Below are 27767 nucleotides of genomic sequence, written 5' to 3' on the forward strand. Positions count from 1 at the left end.
GCACCACGGGTTTTGTCTATGTCATTATATTTTCTTTTATTTAATTTAGAGACTTTTGTCCTTTTAGGCACGTCAGTCCCAGTCATTATATTGTTGAATTAAAATATTAAGTATTCTATTGATTTGCCTACCCAAACATGAGATAGGCGTGATTTAAATGTATATGTGTACTAACAATCGTCCCTACTATTCAGTACTATTTTCAATCGACTTCAAAAAGGATGGATATTTTCAAATCGGTTGTATTTTTGTTGTACTACATAACTGTCAGTTGCAAAAAGATTTACGATTTGAGACTTACAAATTGGTGCTATAGGAATTTCATAAAAATCGGTTCGGTTAGATTTTTAAACAAATAAAAGATATAATAAAAACAAATACAATAATCTCCCTTTGCATGGAGTCACCTGCCACCTGCGTCCAGGTGGCGCATGACCGTTCCGCATGACGATACAGCAGTGGACAAATAATGATACATCTGCAGATACGTTTTCTTTAACATATACATCTATATGTTAAAGAACAAGACACTACGTCATTTCCTGTTCGAGATAGATTCATTGTTTTAAAGATGATAATGGAACGGTAGCCCCACCCGCACTATCGGTATACACCGGCGGGGCACCAGTGAAGGATCATAGGTGAGGATGAAGTAGGTCAGTTAGCCCATCGTGATAAATTCAACAAGAATTGTTCACGATGGTTTCCACGTGGAGGTCGACCTAATAGGGCACATTGCTAGCAATGGGGCTGTCAAACTCCATTTCTAACAATCCCTTTTCCCCCGATAGATTCATTTGTCACTTATGTAGGAAGTTTGAATATTCCAATTAATATATATATATATATATATATATGCTGGAATATTCCATATATTCGAGCACGAAAATTATTGTGAGAAGAAAAAAATAACAAACAAATAATTTATAAAAAACGAATTTATTAATATTGAAAATAATCATCATATTATATTTGTTCATTATTAAAATATAACTACTACCTATATTTATTTATATCTATTAACATCTGTCAGGGTATTAATATTACAATTGTTATTTATTATATCGGAAATATAACATCAGCAGTTGTAGAATTTAAACATACTATATCTTTACTGAATTCGGAAGATATTGGGACGTATAGGTACAATTTTTAGCGTAATTCGCTGCTTGTGTTATAACTTCAACTTAATAAAAACAGTGCAAACATATTTTAAACATCACCATATAACAGAGAGAATAAAACAGATTTGGTTGTTTGAACACATTTGAATATAAAGTTTGCATTAAAATACAATCAATGTTAATAATTAATAAACTATAAACTGGTACAATGGTTAAAATTAACAAGTTGGTTTATTATTTTTGGATACATTTCAACACCGACCCAGATATAACAGTGCGAACGTTTATTTTGGACTTCCTTCACTTTTAGATTCTAAATCCGTGAGAAAATATTTTCAAATCTGTCGATACAATATTTCCGGTGTGTCAGAAAAAAAAAACATTTCAATATTTTTGTCTTTGGGTAAACTCTATTCACTAGCCCATATTAAAAAGCATTTTGAGATCTTCTATAGTTAGTTTGGAGGCGTTGTTGTTGCGGGCACCGGTCAGCATGTTATCAGCTAACTCCAGTTTCGCTTGCTGCAGCTTCCTGATGGTCTGTTCCACTGTATCCACGCACATGAACCTGGTTATAAATTAAAAAAAATTTTACTTAAACAATGAACAAGTCATACATGTGTGTGTATGTGGTGGTGTAGCGGTAAAACACTACTTCACCTTCCAATGGTCGCATAATATAAATATTTGTATACATAATTATGTTTGTATTGGTCTGGGTGTGTTCTATTTTTAGTACAAATGCCCGATTTTCTCAGCGGAAATTGAATTCTAAACTGAGCGATAGATTTACAAAAAATAAAAAATACCATTCAAAATGGTTATAATTAAGTTTACTTAAATAAAAATTATTTTTATTTTATTTATTATGGATTGATTATGGCAGTGGACGTAAAGATTTATAAGCAAATAAATCTGTCACTAAGCAAGTCTTTTTCTACGCGTACTATATCGGGAGCTCATAAAAATGATGCGAGTATTTCATTCATAAAATGTGTATAGTTTTAAACAAGCGTTATTTAAATTTGAAATGACATACATTTTCAACCAACTCCAAACAAAAGAAGGAGTAGTCACTCCTCGAGAGTTAGTTGACGCACGAATACTAATGGTAGTGGAATTAAACAAAATAACTGTAATCAGCTAACTAGCGATATGGACTTCCGTAAACACCTAATTCAGTAAAACCTATTATTGAAGGTTACCGTGTCGTATTTATTTGTAGTAAAGTTAAAGATAAACGAAAGATATCACATTGATCCCTTTCCATAAGGAGAGCGGTCAACTCCACTTGCCAAAATAACTAGCATATATATATATAAAAATACATTAAAATAAATACAAATTCGTGTTATATATAAATTAACATTACTATTAGTGTCCCAGCCAAATTCCTGAAGCTATACAATAACTATTTGGCAGTAGGCGTCCACTGCCAGTGTCCACTTTCGATATATCCGTGACAATGGCCGTCAGTTGTAACAAAGGGGAAAATTAGCCGCGTGACGCTTACTAGGTGACACGACGCGGATTCATTTCCGGAGGGAAGATCTTTCGATATATTTACAGACTAAACCGACGCGGGGACTGCTGATATTTGTGGGTAGTAACATTTATTTGGCATTTATTAATAACTAGCGGTCCGTCCCGGCGTCGCACGGGTGGACATTTTTACATTTTAAAAAGTGGCCATTAAGGCTGCACACGCGACGGAAGCTTAAAAATGGAATAACTTCTCCCGTTTTCCCAACATTTCCCCTCACTGCTCTGCTCCTATTGATAGTAGGGTGATGAAAAGTAGTACTATAACCTGCCCAGGAGTATGAAGAATAATTTTACCAAGTTTCGTTAAAATCCGTCGAGTAGTTTTCGTTTCTATAACGAACATACAGACAGACAGACAAAAATTTCACTGATTGCATTTTTGACACCCCCTGATAGTTATTTTGGAAATATATTTCAAGTACAAAATTGACCTCTCTACAGATTTATTATAAGTATAGATTAATAATTTTAATCGAGCGACTAACAAAATTTCAGTAAAAAAAAATACATATATCGAAATGCTAGACACATTTACATACACAGTTTCGGTAAAGCGTACGTGCGTGTTTGCCTTTTCCCTAGTAAACGAAAGTATTGTTTTGGTGCATTTTATATCACCTTGTGCAATTATATCCATAACATATTCTTGACCAGCGATTCGACTTCGTATAAGTAGATGTTTAACCCTTAAAAGCCTGATTTTTTAAATTAAATTAAAAAATATATAAGTGTACCCTGCACTGTGTTTACTAATGGCGAAAATATATTAAAAAAAAAAAAAAATAATAACCCGTATTTTTTTAAAATAAAGAATTTGATTTGAATCAAATCTCTCCTCTTTATAATATACTATAGACATATACATATATTTAATTTAATTAATAAATTAATTGTAAAGGAAGTATTAATGCTGTAAGCATTTTAAAATTATTGTAGTTTATTAGTATTGTAGTTGGTTGCTAAATATAACAAAATGTCTTCACTGATGTAACTAGCTACCATACATTTTAAATGTCTGTTTTGGAATCCTGCAATGAGGAGGAGGGCGTTGATATTCGCGACACAGTTTTATACTTCTGCGGATATCATCGTTTTTCAATAATATTGTAACCAATGTTTTTGTTCCAAATAAAGAATTATTATTATTATTATTTTAAAAGTCTTCATTACATCTACAGATGGTCGATTTACTATGTTGCATTTAGTATCAGTAGTTTAAAAAAAAAAAAAAGTAAAAAGTCCTTACTTATATATATGTACAGGTTTCTGCTGTCCCACTCTGTATATTCTATCCTGGGCCTGCTCCTCTAGCTGAGGGTTCCAGTGGGGATCAAGCAGTAGCAGGTGATTAGCACCACACAAGTTGAGGCCAACGCCTCCAGCGCAGAGCGACAGCAACATCACCTGTAACAATGTACATATTATAGACTAGTCGTTTCCCGCGGCGTTGCCCGATTCTAAGTAGTTCCCGTATATCATTTCCATTAGAACTTTTCATGAATCCGGTCTTATATTATATACTTAAATGATAATTACGTACCTAATACCTTTATAAAGGGGGAAAGGGATTGTTATTAATGGAAACTAAAAACCCCATTGCTACCAATATACCCAACCAGGTCGACCTCCTCGTGGTTCTCCCTGGAAACTATCGTGGTTAATTCCTGATGAATTCATCATGATGGGCTAACTGGCCTGTTTTCATTCTCATCTATCACCCTTCACTGGTGCTCTGCCGGCGTATCCCGTTAGCGCAGGTGGGGTTACCATACCATTTTCACCCGTCAAAAAAAAAAACCTTTATAACACTTAAACCAATTCAACTGATCGGTTATTTAATAGCATTTTATATGTGATTCTTTATATTGAGGAGATTGTTAGTAATGGGGTCTAACTGATCCATTGCCGGGGAGAGAGGGATTGTTAGTAATGCAGACTGAGAATCCCATTGCTAGCAATATACCCAACCAGGTCGAGCTCGCGGTTCTCCCTGGAAACTATCATGGTTAATTCCTGATGAATTCATCATGATGGGCTAACTGGCTTGTTTTCATTCTCATCTATCACCCTTCACTGGTGCTCCGCCAGCGTATTCCGTTAGCGCAAGCGGGGTGACCATACCATTTTCACCCATCCAAAAAAAAAACTGATCCATTGCCAACAAAATACCCTATCAGGTCGACCTCCACGTGGTTCCCCCTGGAAACCATCGTGGTTAATTCTAGTGGAAGTCGTCACGATGGGCTAACTGATCTGCTTTCATCCTTACCTATACGATAGCGCAGGCGGGGTTATTCAAATTCAAATTCAAAAATCATTTATTCATGTAGGACATTTTAGCCGCTTATGAACGTCAAATTTTTACATTATAATTTTATTTTTTTCCCTACCGTCCAGTTCGGTATATAGATCCAACTGAGAAGAACTGGCAAGAAACTCAATTGAATTACTTTTTTTTTTTAAAAGCCAGTTTATTTACAATGTATATTTATATAGGTGTCTATGTCTAACATTAAATGAAAATTCAGTGCATGAACAACTATTGCCATGCACACTCGTCATTCAAGTAATCGTTTAGTGAGTAATAGGCTTTGCTCAGTAAATATAATTTAACAGATGTTTTGAATTTATTTAAGGGTAATTCCAACATATCCTTTGGTATCTTATTGTAAATTTTTATACCTATTCCCATAAAAGACCTATTAACTTTTTCTAAACGATACTTGGGGACAGCAAGTTTGTCTTTAAATCTAGTATTAATATTATGAATATTGCTGTTTTTTTGGAAATAAGTCAAGATTTTTATGAACATATAGGATATTTGAATATATAAATTGAGAAGCAACGGTGAGAATATTTGCCTCTTTGAATTTCTCTCTTAATGAGTCACGACTCTTCATACAGTAGATCGCTCGAATGGCACGTTTTTGTAATATGAATATATTCTTAATATCTGCCGCTTTTCCCCATAGTAATATTCCATAAGAGAGTAAACTATGAAAATAACTAAAATAGACTAATCTAGCAGTATCAGTATCAGTGTACTGTCTAACTTTACGCACGGCAAAAGCTGCTGAACTTAGTTTCGCTGCAAGGCTTTGAATTTGTGCACCCCATTGTGTTTTATTATCTAGTGTGATTCCTAGAAAGACAGTAGATTCTATAAATTCGAGAGATTCGTCATTTAATTTAATATTGCAATTAGTATTAAAACTTTTAGACAGAGAGAAATTAACACATTTTGTTTTTTTAGCATTTTTACCATTCCATTATTACCCATTAAATAATTCAAGCGGGGTTAAATATTCCATTTTTTTTTAAAGTCTTTGTTATAACCTCCTCGCAGCACTCACCCTGACGTCGGATTGTGGATTGTTGAGGGCATCGACGAGCTGGGCTCGTGCAGGCACGGGCACCGCGCCGCTGAGCGTCACGCAGCGGATGTGCGCGCGCTGCAGCTCGCGCTCCACCACCTTCAGCACCGACGTCCACTGCGACACCACCACCGCTTTCTCGCCTGGTGACGTCCAGCTAAATTAATTGATCACCTACCTCTGGCCATATGCTTGCAGTTAGTTTTAACATGATAACTAAGAAAGTACATAGAATCTGATGACTTCTTAATAGTCGGGGGAAGGGATCATTAGTAATGCCTACCAGTGCCATTGCTAGCAATGTACCCTATCAGGTTTCCCTTCACGAGGTCCCCCTGGACACCATCCTCCTGCATTCCAGGTATATTAATCACGACGGGCTAACTGATCTGTCTTTTCATTCTAACCTATCATCCCTCACTGGTGTTCCGTCAGCGTATACCGTAAGCGCAGGCAATTCTACAAAAGCATCCATTCGATTATCATCCTTTAAAAAAAATTCCTCTATACAGTCCCACTGGAAACTACCATAGGTAATTCTTGGTGAATTTGTCATATTGCGTTACCATTCTTGAGGACTCAGGTGTTATTCCTCTGTACTCAGTAAATTCACGCCATATCCCACCCTTCAAAACGAAACAGCCATGCAAACACAACTGCTTCACGCTTGAAACACGAATGGGTCAGAGGTACCCAAGCAATCGACTTTTGTACAAAGGCTCCCTGCCGAGGTTCTCCCAAGAGACTACAGCATGGGGTTCTTCAAAAGGGGAGAAAAAAAAAGGGTCGACATCGCGCAACCTCTGGTATTGCAAGCGTTCATAGGCTTCGATAACCGCTTACCATCAGGTGGGCCGTATGCTTGTTTGGCACCTCAATGGTATAAAAAAAAAATCCTTCCATGTAATTCCTTATTCTTAGGAAATAATGAACTCACTTTGTTTTGTTGTTTTCGAGAAGTCTTCTTCTAAAAAATTCCAATAAAAAATGAACATAACTTTTTAAAAATAATAATGCAACGAATCAAGTAACAAAAGAAATAAGAGAATTAATGAATACCCTTATTGGCAAAAACATTCTTGTGAAGACAGTCCATGACGGCTTGTATCTTGGAAGAGAGGCGTGTGAGGTCGAACACGGGATTGTTCGGCGAGAGGACGGAACGGATGGCCTCCGCCACACTCGTGCCCTCCTCTGGACCCTCCTGTTCTTCTTCATCATCAGGTTTGCTATCACTCTGTGGACAGTATGTTGATTAGTGGATTGTACCTTGAAAAAGTTAATTAATTAAATATTCTTGGAAATTACCAAGTCCTATACAAATTTTGTACTCATTCACATATTACTTGTTAATAGAGACAAAAAAAAAATTGTTATTAACCAACTTCAAAAAGAAGCAAGATTCTCAATTCTGTTGAATTTTTTTTTTATGTGTTACATCATAACTTCGTCATTTGTGAACCTATTTGGATTTTTTTTTATTAAAAAAGATATAGTTTCTATTTAGGTATTGTGTTAAAATTATGTAATTCGGTTAAATTTGCAAACCTCCTAATTTCATTTGGAAATCGATTTTATGACTTAATATCTGGTAATAAGCTGTAAAGTTGATTAGCAAATATAACCGTCGATAAATAATTAGTTATTGTACAACTATATCACTTTTTGCTAAGTTAGATTCTAATATGTTTGCTGTATGTACAGATGTCGAGTGTTTTTTTTTTTTTTTGATGGGTGAAAATGGTATGGTAACCCCGCCTGCGCTAACGGAATACGCTGGCGGAGCACCAGTGAAGGGTGATAAATGAGAATGAAAACATGCCAGTTAGCCCATCATGATGAATTCATCAGGAATTAACCATGATAGTTGCCAGGGAGAACCGCTAGGAGGTCGACCTGGTTGAGTATATTGCTAGTAATGGAATATTGCTATATACTACACGTACAGAAAAGCAAGGGGTGGTTCATTCTATGCCGGGACCACACGGCGACAGACGTTGTTCTGTCAATATTTGATTGAAGTGTTTGAAATGGCAGATAAGATCAGTTTATATGGTAAATATAAAAATGGAATTTTTACATTTTTTACAACTTTTTTTTTTTTATTTTCATAAGTGCTAAGTAATTTTCCTTAGATGTCAAAGCATGTTTGTGAAAAAATTTTGCCAAAATGAAAAAAAAAATTGTCATTGCTCAGTTTTATACCTAGCAACACATCTAGCCATTAATTTTTATTTATGTATATTAAAAAATAAAGCCGTTAAGACCAAACAGGATAATAATACGATACCTTCCTCTTCGACTTTGAGTCCTCAATGGACAGCTTGTTGAGCTCCTCGAGGAGGTCCTGCCCGCCAGGATCCTCGCTGCCGTCGACGGCCGCATTCGCGTCCAGCATGGCCGCGATGAGGCCGCAGTGACAGCATACCTGCCGCAGCCTCAGCAGCAGCACTAAGATCTCATGCGACTTCACTGGCTTCGCGCCTGCCGAGGTGATTTTTTTTTTAGTTTATGCTTATTTATGCGACTGGAATTAAATGGTTGAAGGACAGGCAGCAGCATCCTTCTTAAAAAGATCACCAAAAGCTTAACTGCGGTTGCCAACCGCCTGTCAAGCGTGGCAACTATTGGCAAAATACCCTCAATGATAAACATCAAAAGGAAAACGACCAAATGGTAGCTGGACTAAATAAAATAATTGTAATCTACTAACCAGTGATAAGGACTTCTGCAAACTAACACTACACCTAGTTCAGTATAGGCATGAGTAACATGCATACCTATATATTGGGTTTCCCTGGACATTGATGATGGAAAAAAGATCGTTTCCCATTTCGATATCGCCCATATCGATCGAATATCTATTTTCGAATATGTTAAGTCTGTTAGCCAATATTATTTTTAGGATAACAGACTGTTAACATATTCGTTATTGGACCAGTACATAGATATTGTAACTAATATATATAGATATTGCTATATATGGTATGGTATAAATGGTATGGTAACCCCGCCTGCGCTAACGGGATACGCTGGCGGAGCACCAGTGAAGGGTGATGGGTGAGAATGAAGACAGGCCAGTCAGCCTATCATGATGAATTCATCAGGAATTAACCACGATAGTTTCCAGGGGGAACCGCGAGGAGGTCGACCTGGTTGAGTATATTGCTAGCAACGGAATATTGCTATATACACCCCTTGCAATGCTTGCCGCGCACACTGCACACCTTGAGCGTTCTCCAAAGCTTGGTTAAAGGTCAAAGTTTCGACACTTTCAGCAAATAACTTTTCTTTCTCCTTCGAAGGCACCATACCGAGAACAAAACGATCTCGAAGCATTGTTTCCAGTTCAGTTTTGTACCCACAATGTTTAGCCAAATTCCGCACTCGAACTGCCCATTCCGCTAACTCCTCACCCGGTCGTTGTTGTGCCGAGTTGAATTTGAGCCGCTCGCCAAAGGACCTTTTTTTTACTTTTGAAATGATTATTTAAAATTTTAATCAACGCTTTGTAGTCGATAACCTCCACAGAGGTCGGGAAGGTCAAATCGATCGCTATTCGGTAGGTATCTTCAGCCAGCACCGTGAGTAACAAAGCACGGCGTTTTATCCCTGCCTTGTCCGTGTTATCGTCGATATCATTCGCTGCACAATATTGTACAAAACGGCTTTGAAAAATGCTCCATTCTTGCGTTCTATGATCGAAGCTGAGACTGCCATCGAACATGCTTCCACTACTAGCCATTTTACTTCCACTACACTAAATGACTAAATGCACGCTTGAGTTTGATACCTCGTCGCCAAAATATACTGTTTAGGGATATAGTTTCAAATATATACACAGTTAATCAGCTATACGTTTTAATGCCGGCAACAGACTGACAAATCCCGATTGAGAGGTAGGTACACATTTACAAATGTCATACATTAATGATGTACCCACAAACATCACACACCCCTACAGTAAAATCACCTTAAATAAAATACAAACAAATTGAGAATTTTCACCTATCGAAAATCATTTAGAAAATCATAAAACTCATGTAAATTAATGGTCACTAAAATATATTATTGTAGTGTGTATAAATGTAAATTAATACACACTACAATAATATAGAGAAATTCACTAAAAAATCAGTATAACAAGATGACCTTGCAGCGCGATCATCTTCTTGTGCATCTTGGTGTATGCGGAGTCCTTGTCGGGCGGCACGAAGCCCTGCAGGTCGGCCTGCTTCTCCGCGCGCTGGTGCAGGAACTGCGCGAACAGCGTCTTGGAGAACACCAGCACCTGTAACAGTTGTTGATTGTAGGCCGACTGGGTGCGGAGGTAATAAAGAAAAATGCAGATTTGATAGTTTAGTTGTTTTATATAATTAAGCAAACATATCTATTAATTGTAGGCTTTTATTTAGAGATTTTTTTTACAACGAAATATTATAAGTGGAACATATATTTATTTTTATATATAAAGAGTAAATACACAATTAAATATTATACTTGCAATTCAATATTCTGTGTACATCATACTACCAAAGTACATAATTTAAAAGTTTGTTCCAATAACAAAAAAAAAAAAACAAAGTCAACTAACCACTTATTTTGATTTGAGAGTATTTGGAATGAGAACACAGGTTATTTTTTTTTTTGTTTCTAAATAAATCAATATATTGCAGTCAAATAGATGAAATTAGGGCTAGTAACAGCAAGTAGGTCTGTTAAATCTAATATGATATCAATCCCATATTGTTTATAATTACTCCTCTCCATCCAAAGGTTGCCTGGAAGAGATTGCTCTTAGCGATAAGGTCGCCCATTGTTTTCTCACTGTGATTATTTCTTGTAATTATTTATATTTATAATAAGTTTACTATTGTAATCTTTTGGAGGAAACAATAAAGAGTATCTATCTATCTATCCCATCTACTGCCAATATTAATTTTGTATTGCACTCATGAAATAACAATTAGGTTATAATTGGGATCGGTTTGCAACGTTTAGCATTGGCATGTTACAATAATATACATCTATTAGAACAATATGGAATCATTATTTTACTAATGTTGCAATCCGAGTGTTGAATAACTCTCAATTCCAATATCAAACTATTGGAATTATTTCCAGAGTACAACCCGCCATAAACTAAAGTTTCATCCCAACCATCTGAACGAGTGGCAGACTACCACCATGCGTTTTTCAAGACACTTTCTTCCATGCACAACCACTCTTTGGAATCAACTTCCAGCAGCTGGAGGGAAAGGGATTGTTAGTAATGGAGACTGAGAATCCCATTGCTAGCAATATACCCACCCAACTAGGTCGAACTCCTCGCGGTTCTCCCTGGAAACTATCATGGTTAATTCCTGATGAATTCATCATGATGGGCTAACTGGCCTGTTTTCATTCTCATCTATCACCCTTTACTGGTGCTTCGCCAGCGTATCCCGTTAGCACAGGCGGAGTTACCATTCTATTTTCACCCATCAAAAAAAAAACTTCCAGCAGCAGTATTTCCGAACCGATACGACATCATAACCTTCAAGAAAAGAGCATATTCCTTTTTAAAAGGCCGGCAGCACACCTGCAATGCCGTTGGTGTTGTGGGTGATCACGGGCGGCTGTAGTCACTTACCATCAGGTGAGCCGTATGCTCGTTTGTCCCCAGTGTTGTAAAAAAACCCACAGTATACTATTTTTAAAAAAGTTGTATAGATAAAGTAATAGAATAGAAACATTTATTGCCAGTAAACACACAATGTTAAGTGCATAAAGTTACCTTCTGGTACACGTTCATCTCGTGCTGCGTGAGGGTGACGAGGCACTCGTGCGCGGTCCTCTCCGGGAGGCAGGTGAGCTGCCCGCGCTGCTGCAGCTGCTGCTTCGTCCTCCGCAGCAGGATGCACCGCATCACCGTGTTCAGCCGCTCTTGGCCGCCTTGACTTTTGTTGTCAATCCACTTTTTCCACATCTAGAAAATGTACATACAATTTCATTCATAGAATGAATGACAACTTTTATTTACATACATACATATACATAAATATTTACATAAATGTGAGCTTATATAGTATTATATTGCAGCAACAATAGTCAGATATGTGCCTGCAATTACTCTATCAGAGATTATAGTAATAAATTTATTTTTATGAATGAATGAATGAGTATATTTTATTTGCATTATACAATATAGGAAATAAACAAGACAATTTACAAACACAACGATACAATTGTATAAGTACAGTAAGGCGGTCTTATTGCTGAGAGCAATCTTTTCAAGACAGCCTTAAGGTGAAGGACTAATTATTGTACAAGTAGGTATGATAGTACTGTATAATTAAAAAAGCATCTTTTGCAAATTAAAAATAAATAAAAATTAATTAATTGTAAACATATAAGTTAAAATTCATATAAGTTTAAATTCATTTAAAACATTTTAAAGGAATATGACTACAATGAAGGTATTGTTAAGCAAACTATTGATTATAGAATAATATGAGTGAAGTGAAATCATGGTTTTTCCAATGGATTATATTGGATATTAATTCTGCCCGCAATCTGCATACACAGGCGGGGTACCATTGAAAAAGGACGCGAGGAGGTCGACCTAGTTGGGTAGTTTGCAAGCAATGGGATTCTCAGTCACCATTACTGGCAATCCTTTCCCCCCGGTGAGGTGAGGTAGGTGTAGAGATGTAGAGGGTCGTACTGACCGCGAGGTCGTCGAAGGGCGTACAGCGCAGGAACTTGAGCAGCGCGTAGAGGTCGAGGTCACGGTTGTGTATGGGCGTGCCGGTGAGGGCCCAGCGCCGCGCCGCCCGCAACGCGCACACGCTGCTGGACGTGGCCGCCTTGTGGTTGCGGACGATGTGCGCCTCGTCCAACACCACGCGCCGCCATGACACGCGCATCAGGACGCCTTTCTGCGGGACGCACGGAAATATACAGGTGTAAAGGATAGGTTGGCAAAAACTGAAACGGTGAATTCGGACTATGGGAAATTAGTAATTAAAATATTCAACTAAATTGTTAAAACGTCTGTGTATTTAAAAGAATAACAATATACACATTTGTTATGCGCGCGCAATGTCGCATACGCCCTGTTGATCACTATTTATTTTTCTATAGAAATTCAAAAGCTTTGAGATATATATGTAATATTTATTCTATTAATGTATTAATTTATAATCTGTTGCGTTGCTATATATATATATAGCAAGCTCAGTTGTGTGGGGTCAACGCCACAAGCGTACGAAAACTAACGAAGAGGCGCCATAGAGCGCGCGGTGTAGCTTATCTCGTGTCGTGTAAATTAATGTAGCAAGTGAAAAAAAATTACATCCACGCGAAAGGAAATGGGTTCCCCCATTGTATGGAAAATCCATATAGAGCCCCAGTTGTACCTTGTGGTTGTCCCGCTGCAGGATGTTGTAGGTGGTGAGGACGAGGTCGTGCGCGGCCAGGCGGCGCGGCAGCGTGTCGCGGGCGGCGCCGTGGTGCAGGCGCACGGCCAGGCTGTGCGCGGCGCAGTGCTTGCGCACCTCGCCCGCCCACTGCTGCATCAGCGACGCCGGGCACACCACCAGCGTCCCGCCGCGGCACACTGCCAGTCCACCATCACCACTCATTCTCAATTCATCGACGGGGAAAGGATTGTTAGTAATGGGGTCAAATAGCCCATTACAAAAACTAACCTCACAATTACTAATAATCCTTTCCACCCAAACAGATTTGGTTGAAACTTCAGAATATGTGTAGTCTTCCTTTTAGATTTATTTCAATGAAATACATCCCCCCCCCCCCCGCCGCCCCGCCTGGTGGAAAGGCCTATGTTCAGCAGTGGACAGTATGGCTGATATCATCATATAACTAAAAAAAAACAAAATATCTAAATTCAAATTCAAATTCAAAAATCATTTATTCATGTAGGACATTTTAGCCGCTTATGAACGTCAAATTTGTACATTATAATTTTATATTTACCCTACCGTCCAGTTCGGTATATAGATCCAATTGAGAAGAACTGGCAAGAAACTCAATTGAATTACTTTTTTTTTTAAAGCCAGTTTATTTACAATGTATATTTATATAGGTGTCTATGTCTAACATTAAATGAAAATTCAGTGCATGAACAACTATTGCCATGCACACTCGTCATTCAAGTAATCGTTTAGTGAGTAATAGGCTTTGCTCAGTAAATATGATTTAACAGATGTTTTGAATTTATTTAAGGGTAATTCCAACATATCCTTTGGTATCTTATTGTAAATTTTTATACCTATTCCCATAAAAGACCTATTAACTTTTTCTAAACGATACTTGGGGACAGCAAGTTTGTCTTTAAATCTAGTATTAATATTATGAATATTGCTGTTTTTTGGAAATAAGTCAAGATTTTTATGAACATATAGAATATTTGAATATATAAATTGAGAAGCAACGGTGAGAATATTTGCCTCTTTGAATTTCTCTCTTAATGAGTCACGACTCTTCATACAGTAGATCGCTCGAACGGCACGTTTTGTAATATGAATATATTCTTAATATCTGCCGCTTTTCCCCATAGTAATATTCCATAAGAGAGTAAACTATGAAAATAACTAAAATAGACTAATCTAGCAGTATCAGTATCAGTGTACTGTCTAACTTTACGCACGGCAAAAGCTGCTGAACTTAGTTTCGCTGCAAGGCTTTGAATTTGTGCACCCCATTGTGTTTTATTATCTAGTGTGATTCCTAGAAAGACAGTAGAGTCTATGAATTCGAGAGATTCGTCATTTAATTTAATATTGCAATTAGTATTAAAACTTTTAGATAGAGAGAAATTAACACATTTTGTTTTTTTAGCGTTTAACATAAGATTGTTAGTTGTAAACCAGTGCAGGAGACGCCGCAAAGCACTATTTACATCGTCATAATTATTAGTCATTCTATTAACTTTAAAAATCAATGAAGTATCGTCTGCAAACAATACTATGCCGCATCTATCCTGCATGGCATATGGGAGATCATTAATGTAAACTAGGAATAAAAATGGACCGAGAATAGATCCTTGAGGTACACCCATTTGCACAAGTGACCCGTCAGACGTAGCGTTGCTAATCTTCACTTTCTGTATTCTATCAGATAGATAAGATTTTATTAAATTTAAAGCATTGTCTTTGACGCCATAAAAAGCAAGTTTTTTTAGCAATGTATTATGATCAACGCAATCAAAAGCCTTAGAAAGGTCACAAAAAACACCTATCACATCCATTTTAGTTTCCCATGCAGCAAATACGTGTCTAAGCAACTCTGCACCTGCGTCTGTAGTTGAACGACCTTTGGAAAAACCGAATTGACTAAAGTTTCCTTTTAAATTAAGCAGCAAGAAACAGAAATTTATAAATTACATTGGCTAACATAATTTATAGGTTGTTTGATCAGTCCTGGGTCTAACAATCACACCAAATTTATTATATATCAACCGTCAACTGTCTACTGCTGAACATAGGCCTCCCCTTAGGGGTTCGCAGTAGTTGCCACGCTTGGCATCGGATTGGCAACCGCAGTTCGACTTTGACGTTTTCAAACGGAAACTGCTGCATATCCCTCGACCATTTAGTTCCCTTAAATACCTCTTAGGACACCCACGAGAAAGCAAAGGGTGAGCCATTCTATGCCGAAACCACATGGAATGAAGTCATTCTAAAATCTATGTGCTCTTTTACATGTAAAACTGTACAAAGAAAGCAATGAGAACAATAATGCAGCAACGAACAAAATGCATACTTTTAGAGCTGCCTTTCCCGCCGTGCTCCTCGTCTTGGATGTCGTCGTCGTCGATATTGTTCTCCTTGTCACTCAGTACCAGCGATATCATTGTGATCGTCTTGCCGAGACCCATGTCGTCAGCTGAAACAAATTCTACGTTTAAATATTGTGTCAAAGAGACATAATGCTATTATTTACAAGAGAAATCTAAAATATATTTTAAATCATACATATGAGTTATTTACATTGCTTTTTTGCTAGCATACTATAAGACACGCAGCCAGACGAATACAGGAATGTAGAAGGAGGAGGAGTGGAGCCAGTTACCGAGAATGCCGCCGCAAAGCCGCTGCTTCACGTCAGAACAGAGAAGCGCGTGCAGCCAGTGCGACAGGTGTGGAGGAGTGCAGGAGGGGAGGAGCGTGGTGGAGAGAAGAGGGGGAGGAATGTAGGAGAGATGGAGGAGGGCAGGCGGGGAGCAGGAGTGCAGGACGGAGTGAGGAGGTAGAAGGTAGGAGTGAGGAGTTACCGAGGATGCCGCCGCAGGGCCGCTGCGTCTCGCGCCAGCGCAGCCAGGCGAGCGCGTGCAGCTGGTGCGGCAGCAGCTCGCTGCGGACGGCGGCGGGCCGCCGCGCCGCCTCGCTGTCCGCCGGCCGCGACGCCAGCGACGAGTGCAGGTGCCGCAGGCTCTCCAGGATCAGGTTGCGCTCGGCCATGTGCGTCGCCATCGCTGCGTACATACGTACATAAATAATCCGAACCCAAAAGATTAATATCTCTAAATCATTTGATGTCAAAACATTCTTACCTTGTTTGCCGAACATTCTCGGTTGAACAGCGTTACTGGCCTTCTGTATGTCGTCCCATGATAGACCCTTGTCCATGATCTCTCCGAAACCATCTTTGGCGATGTCCTCAGCAGTTGGTGAATCTGTAAAGTTGAACGATGTGAGGTAAATATTCACCTTGAAATATATTGAAAGAATAAAACTTATAAAATATCTAATTAGTAACGAATGCCTCTTTATAGCCACATTCTCAGTGTTCTCACCGTACACTCTAATTTGCAATGACTCCACACTTTGCCTTTGATTTGGGTACTCTCTATTGTTATTAAAAATATGCATATAAAGACTTTCCACATATCATATATTCATTGGCAAAATTATAATAATTTTCAAGGGCTTGGGTCTTTAAAAGAAACACATATGTACCCTCATATGTTACATGTACACAAAACCTGGCTTGCATCATGGAACGAGTACCAGACAATTTCAGGGTGGACAATTTTTTTTATGCAACTTACAATGACAAACAAGCTGACGGCCCACCTGATGGATAGTGGTAACCGTCTCATATAGACATGAGCAGTATCATAGACATAACAGAGTATACTGTTTCGCCCATGATACCCGCCATTTATTGCCATTCTTGAGGACTAAGGTGTTATTTTATTCTAAGGTTCAGAGAATCTATGTTGTAAATTTTAATGGAATATGCTCGAAAAGAATTAGTAAAACAATAATACAGATGATGGATGTGAGAGATGAATGTAAGCATAAATAAGAAAGAACAGCTCTGCTCTCAGATTCACTCTCAGATTAACAACCTGGAAATTAATATCCGGGCCTATGGATATAAAGCGAATGATGTTAAGAGAATGATATTTGTAGAATGTAAACGTTTATTAATACAGTAATAATAGTAATATAATAGTAAAGAAGGAGAACAATAGAAAATATAAAAAAGGTATAATATTAAGACGATATGTGTGCCGTGGCGCCAACAACAACATTCCTCACATATACGCATGCGCGGCCTGCGCGCGCAACCCGTAGTCGCCGAGCGCCTGCGCGTCCTGCGCGCGCATAGGTACATCAAACAAGCTGCGTGCGCGACCGACCGTATTACATATATATATAAAATATTTACGCTTGTCTGCGTGTTTTTATAAAATAAATAAAATATATAATTTTATATGTATGCTACAGATACTCCACAAGGGGAAGCAACAGAAAAAAAATATGGCTGGCCCATTGACATTTCATTCATTCCTTTCAACTTCCTTCAATTTTCCTTATTAAAACTCTTAATTCTTCTAAAGATATTCTGTGATATATATACATATATCCACAGCAACAATAATTACTATTAATTAGTTACTTGGAAATAAAAATCAATAGACTAATCACATAACTTGAAGACCATTATCCAATGTGTTGTGTTGTGTTTGCATGGCTGTGTTTCGGTTTGAGGGTGGCTTATGGCGTGAATTTACAGAGTACAGAGGAACAACACCTGAGTCCTCAGGAATGGCAACGCATGCGGGGTATCATGGGCGAAACAGTACACTCTGTTATGTCCATGGTACTGCTCATGTCTATAGGCGACGGTTACCACTTTTCATCAGGTGGGCCATCAGCTTGTTTGCCATTCTAAGTTGTATAAAAAAAAGTGGAAAAAAGGGTCTAGAGTGGCAAGACCGTATAAGTATGGAGTGACGATCTCAAGTCCATGGAAGCGACCAATGTTCAACAGCGGACGACGAATGAATGAAATGACGATGGTCGATTACCTGGTTCGACGATCATGTTGGCGACCTTGTCCCCCTGGCGGCGCACCTCGGCCTCTAGTCCAGTGAGCCGCTGGATCAGCTTCACGCCACCGTCCGGCAGTGTGTTCACGTCCATGTTTTCCAGGAGGTACTGTATAAATATTGGTATATTTAAATAGATAAGCTTAATAGAGGGAGTTGTTGTTATTGTTATGTTACTGCTCATGTCTATAGGCGACGGTTACCACTTTCCATCAGGTGGGCCGTCAGCTTGTTTGCCATTCTAAGTTGTATAAAAAAAATATAAAGGTTGAGATAATGTACCCTGATATTCTGCAGGTCCTCTTTGAGCCCATTCAATTTGCTGAGCTCATTTTCACGGACATGTTTCTTCACATATACCACTTGGTTGGGATAGCTCGAGGGCACCAAGTACTGTTTGATCTCATTATCCTTCGATTTGGTCTCCTGTTTTATTTTTGGCGAATTTTTAGGTGACTTCTTCTCCACTTTCACCTACAAGAAAAACAATTGCAGTAGTTAACAGTTATAATATTATATCCAAAAGCTGGCGAATGTTAAGGAATGTTATGAAATCAATACAATTACATGGGGGGAAAGGGATTGTTAGTAATGGGGAGGTTAGTCCCCATCGCTATCAATATACCCTATCAGGTCGACCGTGGTTCCCCCTGGAAACCATCGTGACTAATTTATCATTGAATTCGTCACGATGGGCTAACTGACCTGCCTTTTCATCCTCACTAATCATCTCTCACTGGTGCCCCACTAGTGTATACCGTTAGCGCCGGTGGGGATATCATTCCATTATCATCCATCAAAAAAAAAATACAATTACATGCATACGGGCATATGTAGTAATATGAAAGAATAAAAACTCTATTGTTCCCTTCAAGAATTACAGATTACAGATGTATACAAAAAGTTGCTAACTTAATTACAAAAAGCAAGATAAAGTGCCAACAATGGGCGACATTCTCAAATTCAAATCATTTTTATTCTAAATAGACTTTTTTACATTTTACAAGCACTTTAAAATCGTCGTTTTCTTTATAAATCCACTATACGATTCGGAAAGTTGTTATCTGTTGAGAAGAGCCCGTAAGAAACTCAACAGTTACTCTTTTAAATCTCTGTTAACATTATGTGTATTTACTTAAAAGTACTGTCTAAAAATGGTCGTTTAAAGCCTATGCGTAATCAACTATCCCAAATATTATTTGTGGTCGGCGTAATATGTTTTTATCCATATTACAAAAAGATTTGGCTTTAGTTTTACAACCGACCGCCTGCCTGACGTCAACCCTCTTTGGGACAATTTAACATCACTCTATTTAATACATAATAATTATTAAAATAACCAATAAAGATTTGTAAACCAACAAGTAGAAGTCACTTACATTCTCTTAAGAAACAAAAAATTAATAATTTTAAATTTTGTACATAAAATTAACACTCACGTCTTTAGGGTTTCGAGGCATTGTGAATTATTCAAAATGGTACATTAAAATTTTAGCAATATGTAATTTACACACACAAATTACAACAAATAAAATAATTTGCAATTCTATTTAATAAATATTGGCACTCGACTAGCACATTTGAACTCTGCTTCTGTTATTTAATCTACCCTCTGTTAGCAAAGATAAATCGTAATAAAATATCTATGGAAAGTACCTACATTTTAACTCATAACCAGCGACATTGTATGAATCGGTAGATAAATGTTGAAGATGCGCAAGAAGTATTTAGGCATTGTATTTATTTATTCCATTATACTGCCTACCCCAATAAAGAATGGTAGTGTAATGTGTATTTTTTAACAATCATTTTATACTGTTAACGCCTTCTTCTACTGGGGTAGACAGAGATCATAGAATACCATTTAGTTTAGCGTTTCTGCCCTATCTTAATATATATAATTCATATATGCTAATCCCCGAACGTGCTCTACCGATTTTAATGTAATTTTGTAATGTGTATTGTTTGTTCCAACTTGAGTATATTTCTTATTATCTCTTTCTTTAGTCTTTTAGTCTTTTCTATATCTCTTTCTTAGTATATTTCTTCATTTATTCCGATAATAAAATATTTCCAGTAATGGGGTAAACAGAGTTTGCTAGGTCAGCTAATTAATATTATAAAGAAAACTACATACATACATACATACATATCTGTCACGCCTGCCTCCCATTAGGGTAGGCAGAAACAATGGAACGCCAAATGCTTCGATTCATACAAACCTCTTTTCAAAGATTCAAAGAAAACTATCGGCAAAAAATTACTGAATATTTATCTACTATTTTTTTATATACCACAAAAATGGCAAATAAGCATAAAGCCCGTCTGATCATAATTGGTTATTGTAGCCTTTAAATGCCTGCAATACTATTGATAGTATTGCTCCTAGGAGCCGATTCTGAAAAAAACATTAATATACCCTTTTTTTGAAGAAACCCATACTGTAGTCTCTAAGGAAAACTTCGGCAGGGAGCTCATTCCACAGCCTGAGCGCTCATGGGAGAAAATCCCTTTGAAACCGCACTGTACGTGACCATATAGGTTCAAGCGTGTGAGGATGAATTCTTTGTCGATGGCATCTTTACCAGAGGGAGATTTTGTACAAAAGTCGATTGCTCGGGTACCTCTGTCCCATTCGTGTTTCTACCGTGAAGCAGTTGTGTTTGCATGGCTGTATTTCGGTTTGAAGGGTATGATAGAAGGGGATATGGCGTGAATTTACAGGATACAGAGGAATAACACCTGAGTCCTCAGAAATGGCAACACATGTGGGTTATCATGGGCGAAACAATATACTCTGTTATGTCCATGTTACTGCTCATGTCTATAGGCGACGGTTACCACTTTTCATCAAGTGGGCCGTCAGCTTGTTTACCATTCTAAGTTGTATAAAAAAAATATCATTTCAAACAATTCCTCATAACACAATCAGTTATACAAGCGGTAGAATACACAAAGGGAGACAAAGTCTTACAGTAGACTTAAGAACTCGACAAAGCCTGTGGGCTGGGGATTGTCGACTATTCTCATAGCTCGTCTTTGAACCGATTCAAGAGGACCAATATACTTCTCAATGTACTTATTATGATTATTAGACATCAAGTATATTGATCCATTTTATATTAATATAATGGAAATAAAAAATCATCAGTACGCACCTCGTCTTCATCATCGCTGCTCAATGCTATAACCTCTGGACAGCTGTCTATTATTGTCACCTCATCATCTGTAATATTTTCTTTGCTTCTAGTCTTTACATTGGTAGCATTTAAATTACTTAACACTTTATTTTTAAGCATATCTGCTTTATTAGGGTTCAATTTTTCTGAATAACTATTATCTGCATTACTCAACTTTCTAGCTGTAGAATTTAAATCTTTATTTATTGACCACTTGGATACATTTTCAGTTGCAGATCTGTTCAGATCATTTGTGATATCATTGAGAGGACTGGAGAAAGGGGAACAAGTAATTCTAGATGTGTCATTGTCAATTTCAGTCTTTTCTGGTGTTTTTATTAATGAACTGGTGATCTGTGGCAAGTCTGTTAGGCTGTCTGTGGAGCCTTCCATTGTTTTCTGACGACTCTAAAAAAATATCACAGCATTTATATAATATATATACATTATCTATCATCATCATCATTTCAGTCATTGTTCGTCCACTGCTGGACATAAATCTCTCCCATGGACTGCCATAAAAAACGGTCCTAAGCCACGTGCATCCACTGACTTCCTGCAATGCATATACTCCCTCATATACATCCCTCATATGCATTATCTATAATAAATATAAATAGCAAGAAAATCTAGACAAAATAATGATTAATTTAATGAGTTTGATAAGTACTTACATGAAAATAGAATTAAATTATAAAAAATAAACATTATTATTCGACGAAGGAATAATTAAATGACAAAATAAGTACTTACATGATATAAATATGACAATACTAATTTTTTACAATGAAATATTGTTATAATATTTCGTATTTATGTGACTTGATGTATAAAAATAATGAATTAACTACAAATTTATACATCGAAAACGACAAGGCCTTGTTTGAGATATTTATTGTAATTTAAAATAATTTTGTACCCATGTTTTAGATAAAGGAATTGAATTATTAATCAAATTGTAGTTATAAATGTACAAAAATAAAAATATATAAGGGGTTTTTTTTTATGTGTGAAAATAATATGGTAACCCCGCCTGCGCTAACGGGATACGCTGGCGGAGCACCAGTGAAGGGTGATAGATGAGAATGAAAACAGGCCAGTTAGCCCATCATGATGAATTCATCAGGAATTAACCATGATAGTTTCCAGGGAAAACCGCGAGGAGCTCGACCTGGTTGGGTATATTGCTAGCAATGGGATTCTCAGTCTCCATTACTAACAATTCCTTCTCCCCTCTATATAAGGGAGTTATTATTAAGCACAAAAATAGTTGCTTCATTTAGGCTATTTTTTGTGTTATAAATATCCGATTAGGATTTTAAATCCTTATCCTTTATCCAATATTAAATCGGAGAAAGCATAAGAAAAATTCACTATATTTAGTACTATAAGTGCATTAGCAAAATTATCTATACAATTAATTAAAGCAAACATTTTATACTTGCCTCATCCGACTGAATAAAATCTGAATCATCACTGTCCTGTCCGTTGTCTTTCGGTATCACGCCCATGATACTCATCCGGGTGACTCGCGACAGCACCATTTGATCCTCATCTGGCCCATCATCTGTGTCATATTCATCACTAACTCTGTCCTCTTCGGAAACATCATCTTTTTTATGAGATTCGTCATTGTTAATATTGACACTTTTTTCAATTGCTTCTTCTTTTTCTTCTGTGGTTTTTCTGACCTCATCATCTCTTTCATCATCATCATCAGCAAAATTATTGACGTCATCATAACTCGTATCATGGCTGTCAATCTTGCCACTGTCAATCTTTAATGGAGTGTCTTTGAAACAAGTCAATTTCCTATGTCTATTATGTTCTATTACAATAGAGTTTTCTGTATCAGAATCTATAAGGATCATACGTTTCTTGCCCTTTTTTACGATGAACGAATCTGAAGTATCGGATTTTGACTGCACCGATAAACGCTTTGGCTGTTCAGGTGATGATTGTTCTGTCAATTTTAAGATTTTTTCATCATCATCATCATCATCATCATCATTTTAGTCGTTATTTGACCACTGCTGAACATAGACCTCCCCTAAGGACTGCCATAAGGAACGGGGCCGTTTCTTATGGCTGTTTACAATTGGGGGAATTTTGCCAGTAGTTGCCACGCTTGGCAGACAGGTTGACAAACGTAGTTAGCTTTTGGTGATGTTTTAAGAGAGACGCTGCTGCCCATCCCTCGACTATTAAGTTCTCTAAGTCGCCTTTTACGACATTAATGAAGTTTTTTTTTACAATCTTATAACTAATAGTATTAATAAGTACTGTGGTACCTAATTACCAGATGGAGACTTTGTACAAACGTCGTTTGCTCGGGCACCTCTGTCCCATTCGTGTTTCTATCGTGAAGCACTTGTGTTTGCATGAATGTGTTTCGGTTTGAAGGTTGGGATATGGTGGTGAATTTACATGGTACAGAGGAATAACACCTGAGACCTCAGGAATGGCAACGCATGGGAGGTATCATGGGCGAAACAGTTTACTGTGTTATGTCCATGGTACTGCTCATGTCTATAGGCGACGATTACTACTTCCCATCAGGTAGGCTGTCTAGAATTGTCTGCCTTTCTAGGTTGCATAAAAAAAGTTTACTATTATAATCCTATGGAGAAAACATATTAAATATTAAAGGGTATCTATCTATCTATCTAATAGCTACTAGATATCCTCCGTACCATATAATATGTACTATACCAGAAGTAATAACAATTGATTTAACCATTAAAGAGCCAAGAGGTAACAAACATACAAACAAACTCATTTTCACATTAATAATATGAGTAAAAATATTTTCACAGCCGGAACCTACCAGAACAGTATGCATGCAGTTTGACATCTACATCTGACATGAACTATACTTTAAACGAAGGGTTGCATGGCTTTGATTAAATTTGGCATACAAATAAGTCTTATTTTTATGTGTATTTATGTATTAGGTGGGCCATCAGCTTGGTGGCCGTTTGCCATTCTAAGTTGTATAAAAAAAAATGTTTCATTATCATCTAAGACATATATTTACAGGAGTTCATAGTAGTGTAACTAGACGATCTCTATACATAGGAGATATTTAAAAATAGATTTTTCTTTATACAACTTAGAATGGCAAACAAGCTGATGGCCCACCTGATGGAAAGTGGTAACCGTTGTCTATAGACATGAGCAGTACCATGGATATAACAGAGTATACTGTTTCGCCCATGATACCTGATAGATGATGTGAGTGCTCTTTATAAGTGCAGCAGAAGCAAAAATAATAATTCCTCTGTCTATTTAATTGGTTTTCCTGCTTCTGAAATCCATGTGCACAAAATAGGGGCCATAAAACTAGTAGACAATAACATAACATAAAAAGAATATTTTTCCTGCATCTTATAATAGTTTTAAAAAATAATGAATTTTAAAATTACCTTCATCTGAAGATGTGACAATCTTGCTAGTAGAGGTATTCAATTGTCTCCTAATACTCGGGCGAAGTGATCTTCTATTATTTGCCTCTAATTGGGATAAAATAGTTAATTTTATTATTATTATTAATTATCATTAATTTTTAATAACTTACTTTTTATTATAGTTTCAGCATACCTGGCCGATTATATCTGCTTCCAATTATAAAGAAGTTCATAGCCCACCTGATAGAAAGTGGTAACCATCACCTGTAGACATGAACAGCACTATGGGGGGAAAGGAATTGTTAGCAATGGAGTTTGACAGCCCCATTGTTAGCAATATGCCCTATTAGATAGACCTCCACACGGTTCCCTCTGGAAACCATCATGAACAATTCTTGTTGAATTCATCATGATGGGCTAACTGACCTGCTTCATCCTCACCTATCATCCTTCACTGGTTCCCCGCCGGTGTATACTGATAGCGCAGGTGGGGTTACCATTCCATTATCTTCTATTAAAAAATAGCACTATGGGCAAAAAAGTAGGTTTTCTATATTCTGAACATTGATTGTTTGCTGTATACATGTTTTTCAGTTTGAATAGTAAATAATAAGTATGACAGTGAAATTGATGGTGTGAAGGAACTTCAGTTCTCAGGAATAACAATGAACGGTGACTCTTGATTATTATCACAGTACATATTGTGATGCTCATTTGTTATTAATATTTAAAAGAAACAGTTACCCTCACTTTTCCAGGTAGGCCATCAGCTTGTTTATGACATTCCATGTTTCTAATATTATATACAAAGTGAGCCCAAGCAATACATAAAACTAATAATCTATCTAAACTATAGATAACAGGAATTTCATAAATCAATAATTCAAAAATAATAAAAAATTTTGAACTCCCTTATTAATCTTTCCCTTAACAGATGAACAAAAAATTTTATGCCTCTTCTACTAGGTATCTAACTGATGAAGGTGCAGAATTTATTATTTTTAAATCCAAATCTATTTTATGAAAATTTTTAATCATACTGGTAGAATACTTTAAAAGAACACCAATGATTCCTTTGTCACTCTACATTGTCTATGTGCAGAGTGAAAAAGGAATCATTAGTGTCATAATGTAAACTATGCACATTACCGTCATCACTGCTGGATATAATGTGGGTCTCTACCACACTACTTCTTCTGAGTATACTATTGAGCCCTTTCTGATGTGTGTTTATAGGTTGTTCAGATTCGGCTAAAATAAAAAAAAATTAAAATCATATGATCACCATCACATCAGCTGTTAACTGTTCACTGCTGGACATAAGCCATCCCCTATTAAAGCATTTTGCCAGTAGTAGCCACAGTTAGAAGGTGGGTTGGCAAACACCATTAGGCTTTTGGTGATGTTTTAAAAGGTATGTTGCTGCCCATTCCTCTATCGTTAATTTCCACTTGTCTGTTACACTTAACACCTACAGGAAAGGAAGGGGTGGTCCACCCTATGCTGGGACCACACGGTAACAACATGCTAACCTATAAATACATAAATAAGGATCTCCTGCTAAGAAAAGAATATTAATTTACTTTCAGCAAGGTGAGCAGGTGGTTTGGTAAAGATTAATACTTTATCATCACCAGATTAAATTAATATGCAGCCACATAGCTAGGTATATATATATATATATATATATATATATATATATATATAGTTTTATTTCATATAGTTTTATTATCAACCCTAATGGGATGAAATTGTGCAACCCAAATAGTGAGTAAATAAGGAAAATAGATTTTTATTTATTTAGTTTTAGGCACTATAGCACCACTTACTATCATTTAAAAAAAGCACTAGTTCTGCTGTGAAAGTTTGTATAGATGTTTATATGTTTGTTAGTTGTTTAACTATTGTGATTGACTAAACAATGACACTGAAACAGCTGAACACTTTTGAATGAAATTTAGCACACAAGAATTTATATCTTTACTATAAATAGGATAACTTATATACTGAGTTATGATTGCAACAACACAAAATAGAGTTAATCTATACTAATATTATAAAGAGGAAAAATTTTATTGTTCATTTTTAATAGATAAATCCAAAAGCTACTCAACCAGTTTTGAAATTTCTTACATCTATAGAAAGCTATATTATGAGCGAGTAATATATAGGATATATAGTATTTTCTATCTACCCATGTAAAGCAGGGGAGGATCACTAGTTACCCAATAAGCTAATTGTTGTTATTATTAAATAATGACAAAATATTGAAAAATATAAATTATGTACAATCTGTATTAGATTCTTCAGATTCCGCTACATAAACCGTTTGATTTTTCACAACAGATTTCTTTTTAGTTTTAAAAGAATCATTTATTATTATACTACTATCTATAACTTCTGAATCAGAGTCACTAATCTCTTCGGGATTGTCACGGTACTCAAAAAATGAGCTATCCATTATATTATATAATTATTCGTATATAGCATAAATATCTGTCACAAAATTTCAAATAAAAATATTAAACAATATTTTTATTACAAACAAAATAAATCACATTTTCAAAACGAAAATGTCGTTGTTAACTCAGATTAACTAATATTTTAGCACAGAGCAATTTTTCTTAAAATCTCTATACAGTTACTATCATTAATCTATGTGTTTGTATGCCTTTATCTATATAAATATCTTCACACCAAATCCCAATCTAAATTTATAGGCAAATCTAAATTTTGAAAATAGTAGACGCTATAATGGCCATTTGGATTTGAATAAGATATATAAAAGGTTA

General features: G+C 36.6%; 1 protein-coding gene across 3 annotated transcripts; it reads right to left on the reverse strand.

Moving 5' to 3' along the window:
* Positions 1-945: 945 nt before the first annotated feature.
* LOC113513412 (transcription termination factor 2) lies at positions 946-27579 on the reverse strand. Of its 3 annotated transcripts, none has more exons than XM_052900628.1 (19): positions 27265-27579; positions 26125-26226; positions 24994-25080; positions 23014-23531; positions 21548-21976; positions 18672-18863; positions 18369-18498; positions 16602-16724; positions 16323-16523; positions 15812-15934; positions 13444-13643; positions 12754-12963; positions 11820-12011; positions 10196-10334; positions 8334-8527; positions 7103-7280; positions 6023-6186; positions 3916-4073; positions 946-1692 (listed from the first exon to the last, which is right to left on the reverse strand). In XM_052900628.1, the coding sequence occupies exons 1-19, from the start codon at positions 27434-27436 to the stop codon at positions 1542-1544; spliced, it is 3663 nt and encodes a 1220-aa protein (XP_052756588.1). In that variant the 5' UTR covers positions 27437-27579; the 3' UTR covers positions 946-1541. The 3 variants fall into 3 exon arrangements, with proteins under 3 accessions (XP_052756588.1, XP_052756589.1, XP_052756590.1); XM_052900629.1 differs by having other exon boundaries at positions 27170-27296; XM_052900630.1 differs by lacking the exons at positions 21548-21976; positions 23014-23531; positions 24994-25080; positions 26125-26226; positions 27265-27579 and adding an exon at positions 19829-20007 and having other exon boundaries at positions 947-1692.
* Between the last annotated feature and the right edge of the window lie 188 nt (positions 27580-27767).

Source organism: Galleria mellonella, unplaced genomic scaffold (assembly GCF_026898425.1).
Source record: "Galleria mellonella isolate WM207_F2 unplaced genomic scaffold, CSIRO_AGI_GalMel_v1 utg65, whole genome shotgun sequence".
Taxonomy (NCBI): Eukaryota; Metazoa; Arthropoda; class Insecta; order Lepidoptera; family Pyralidae; genus Galleria; species Galleria mellonella.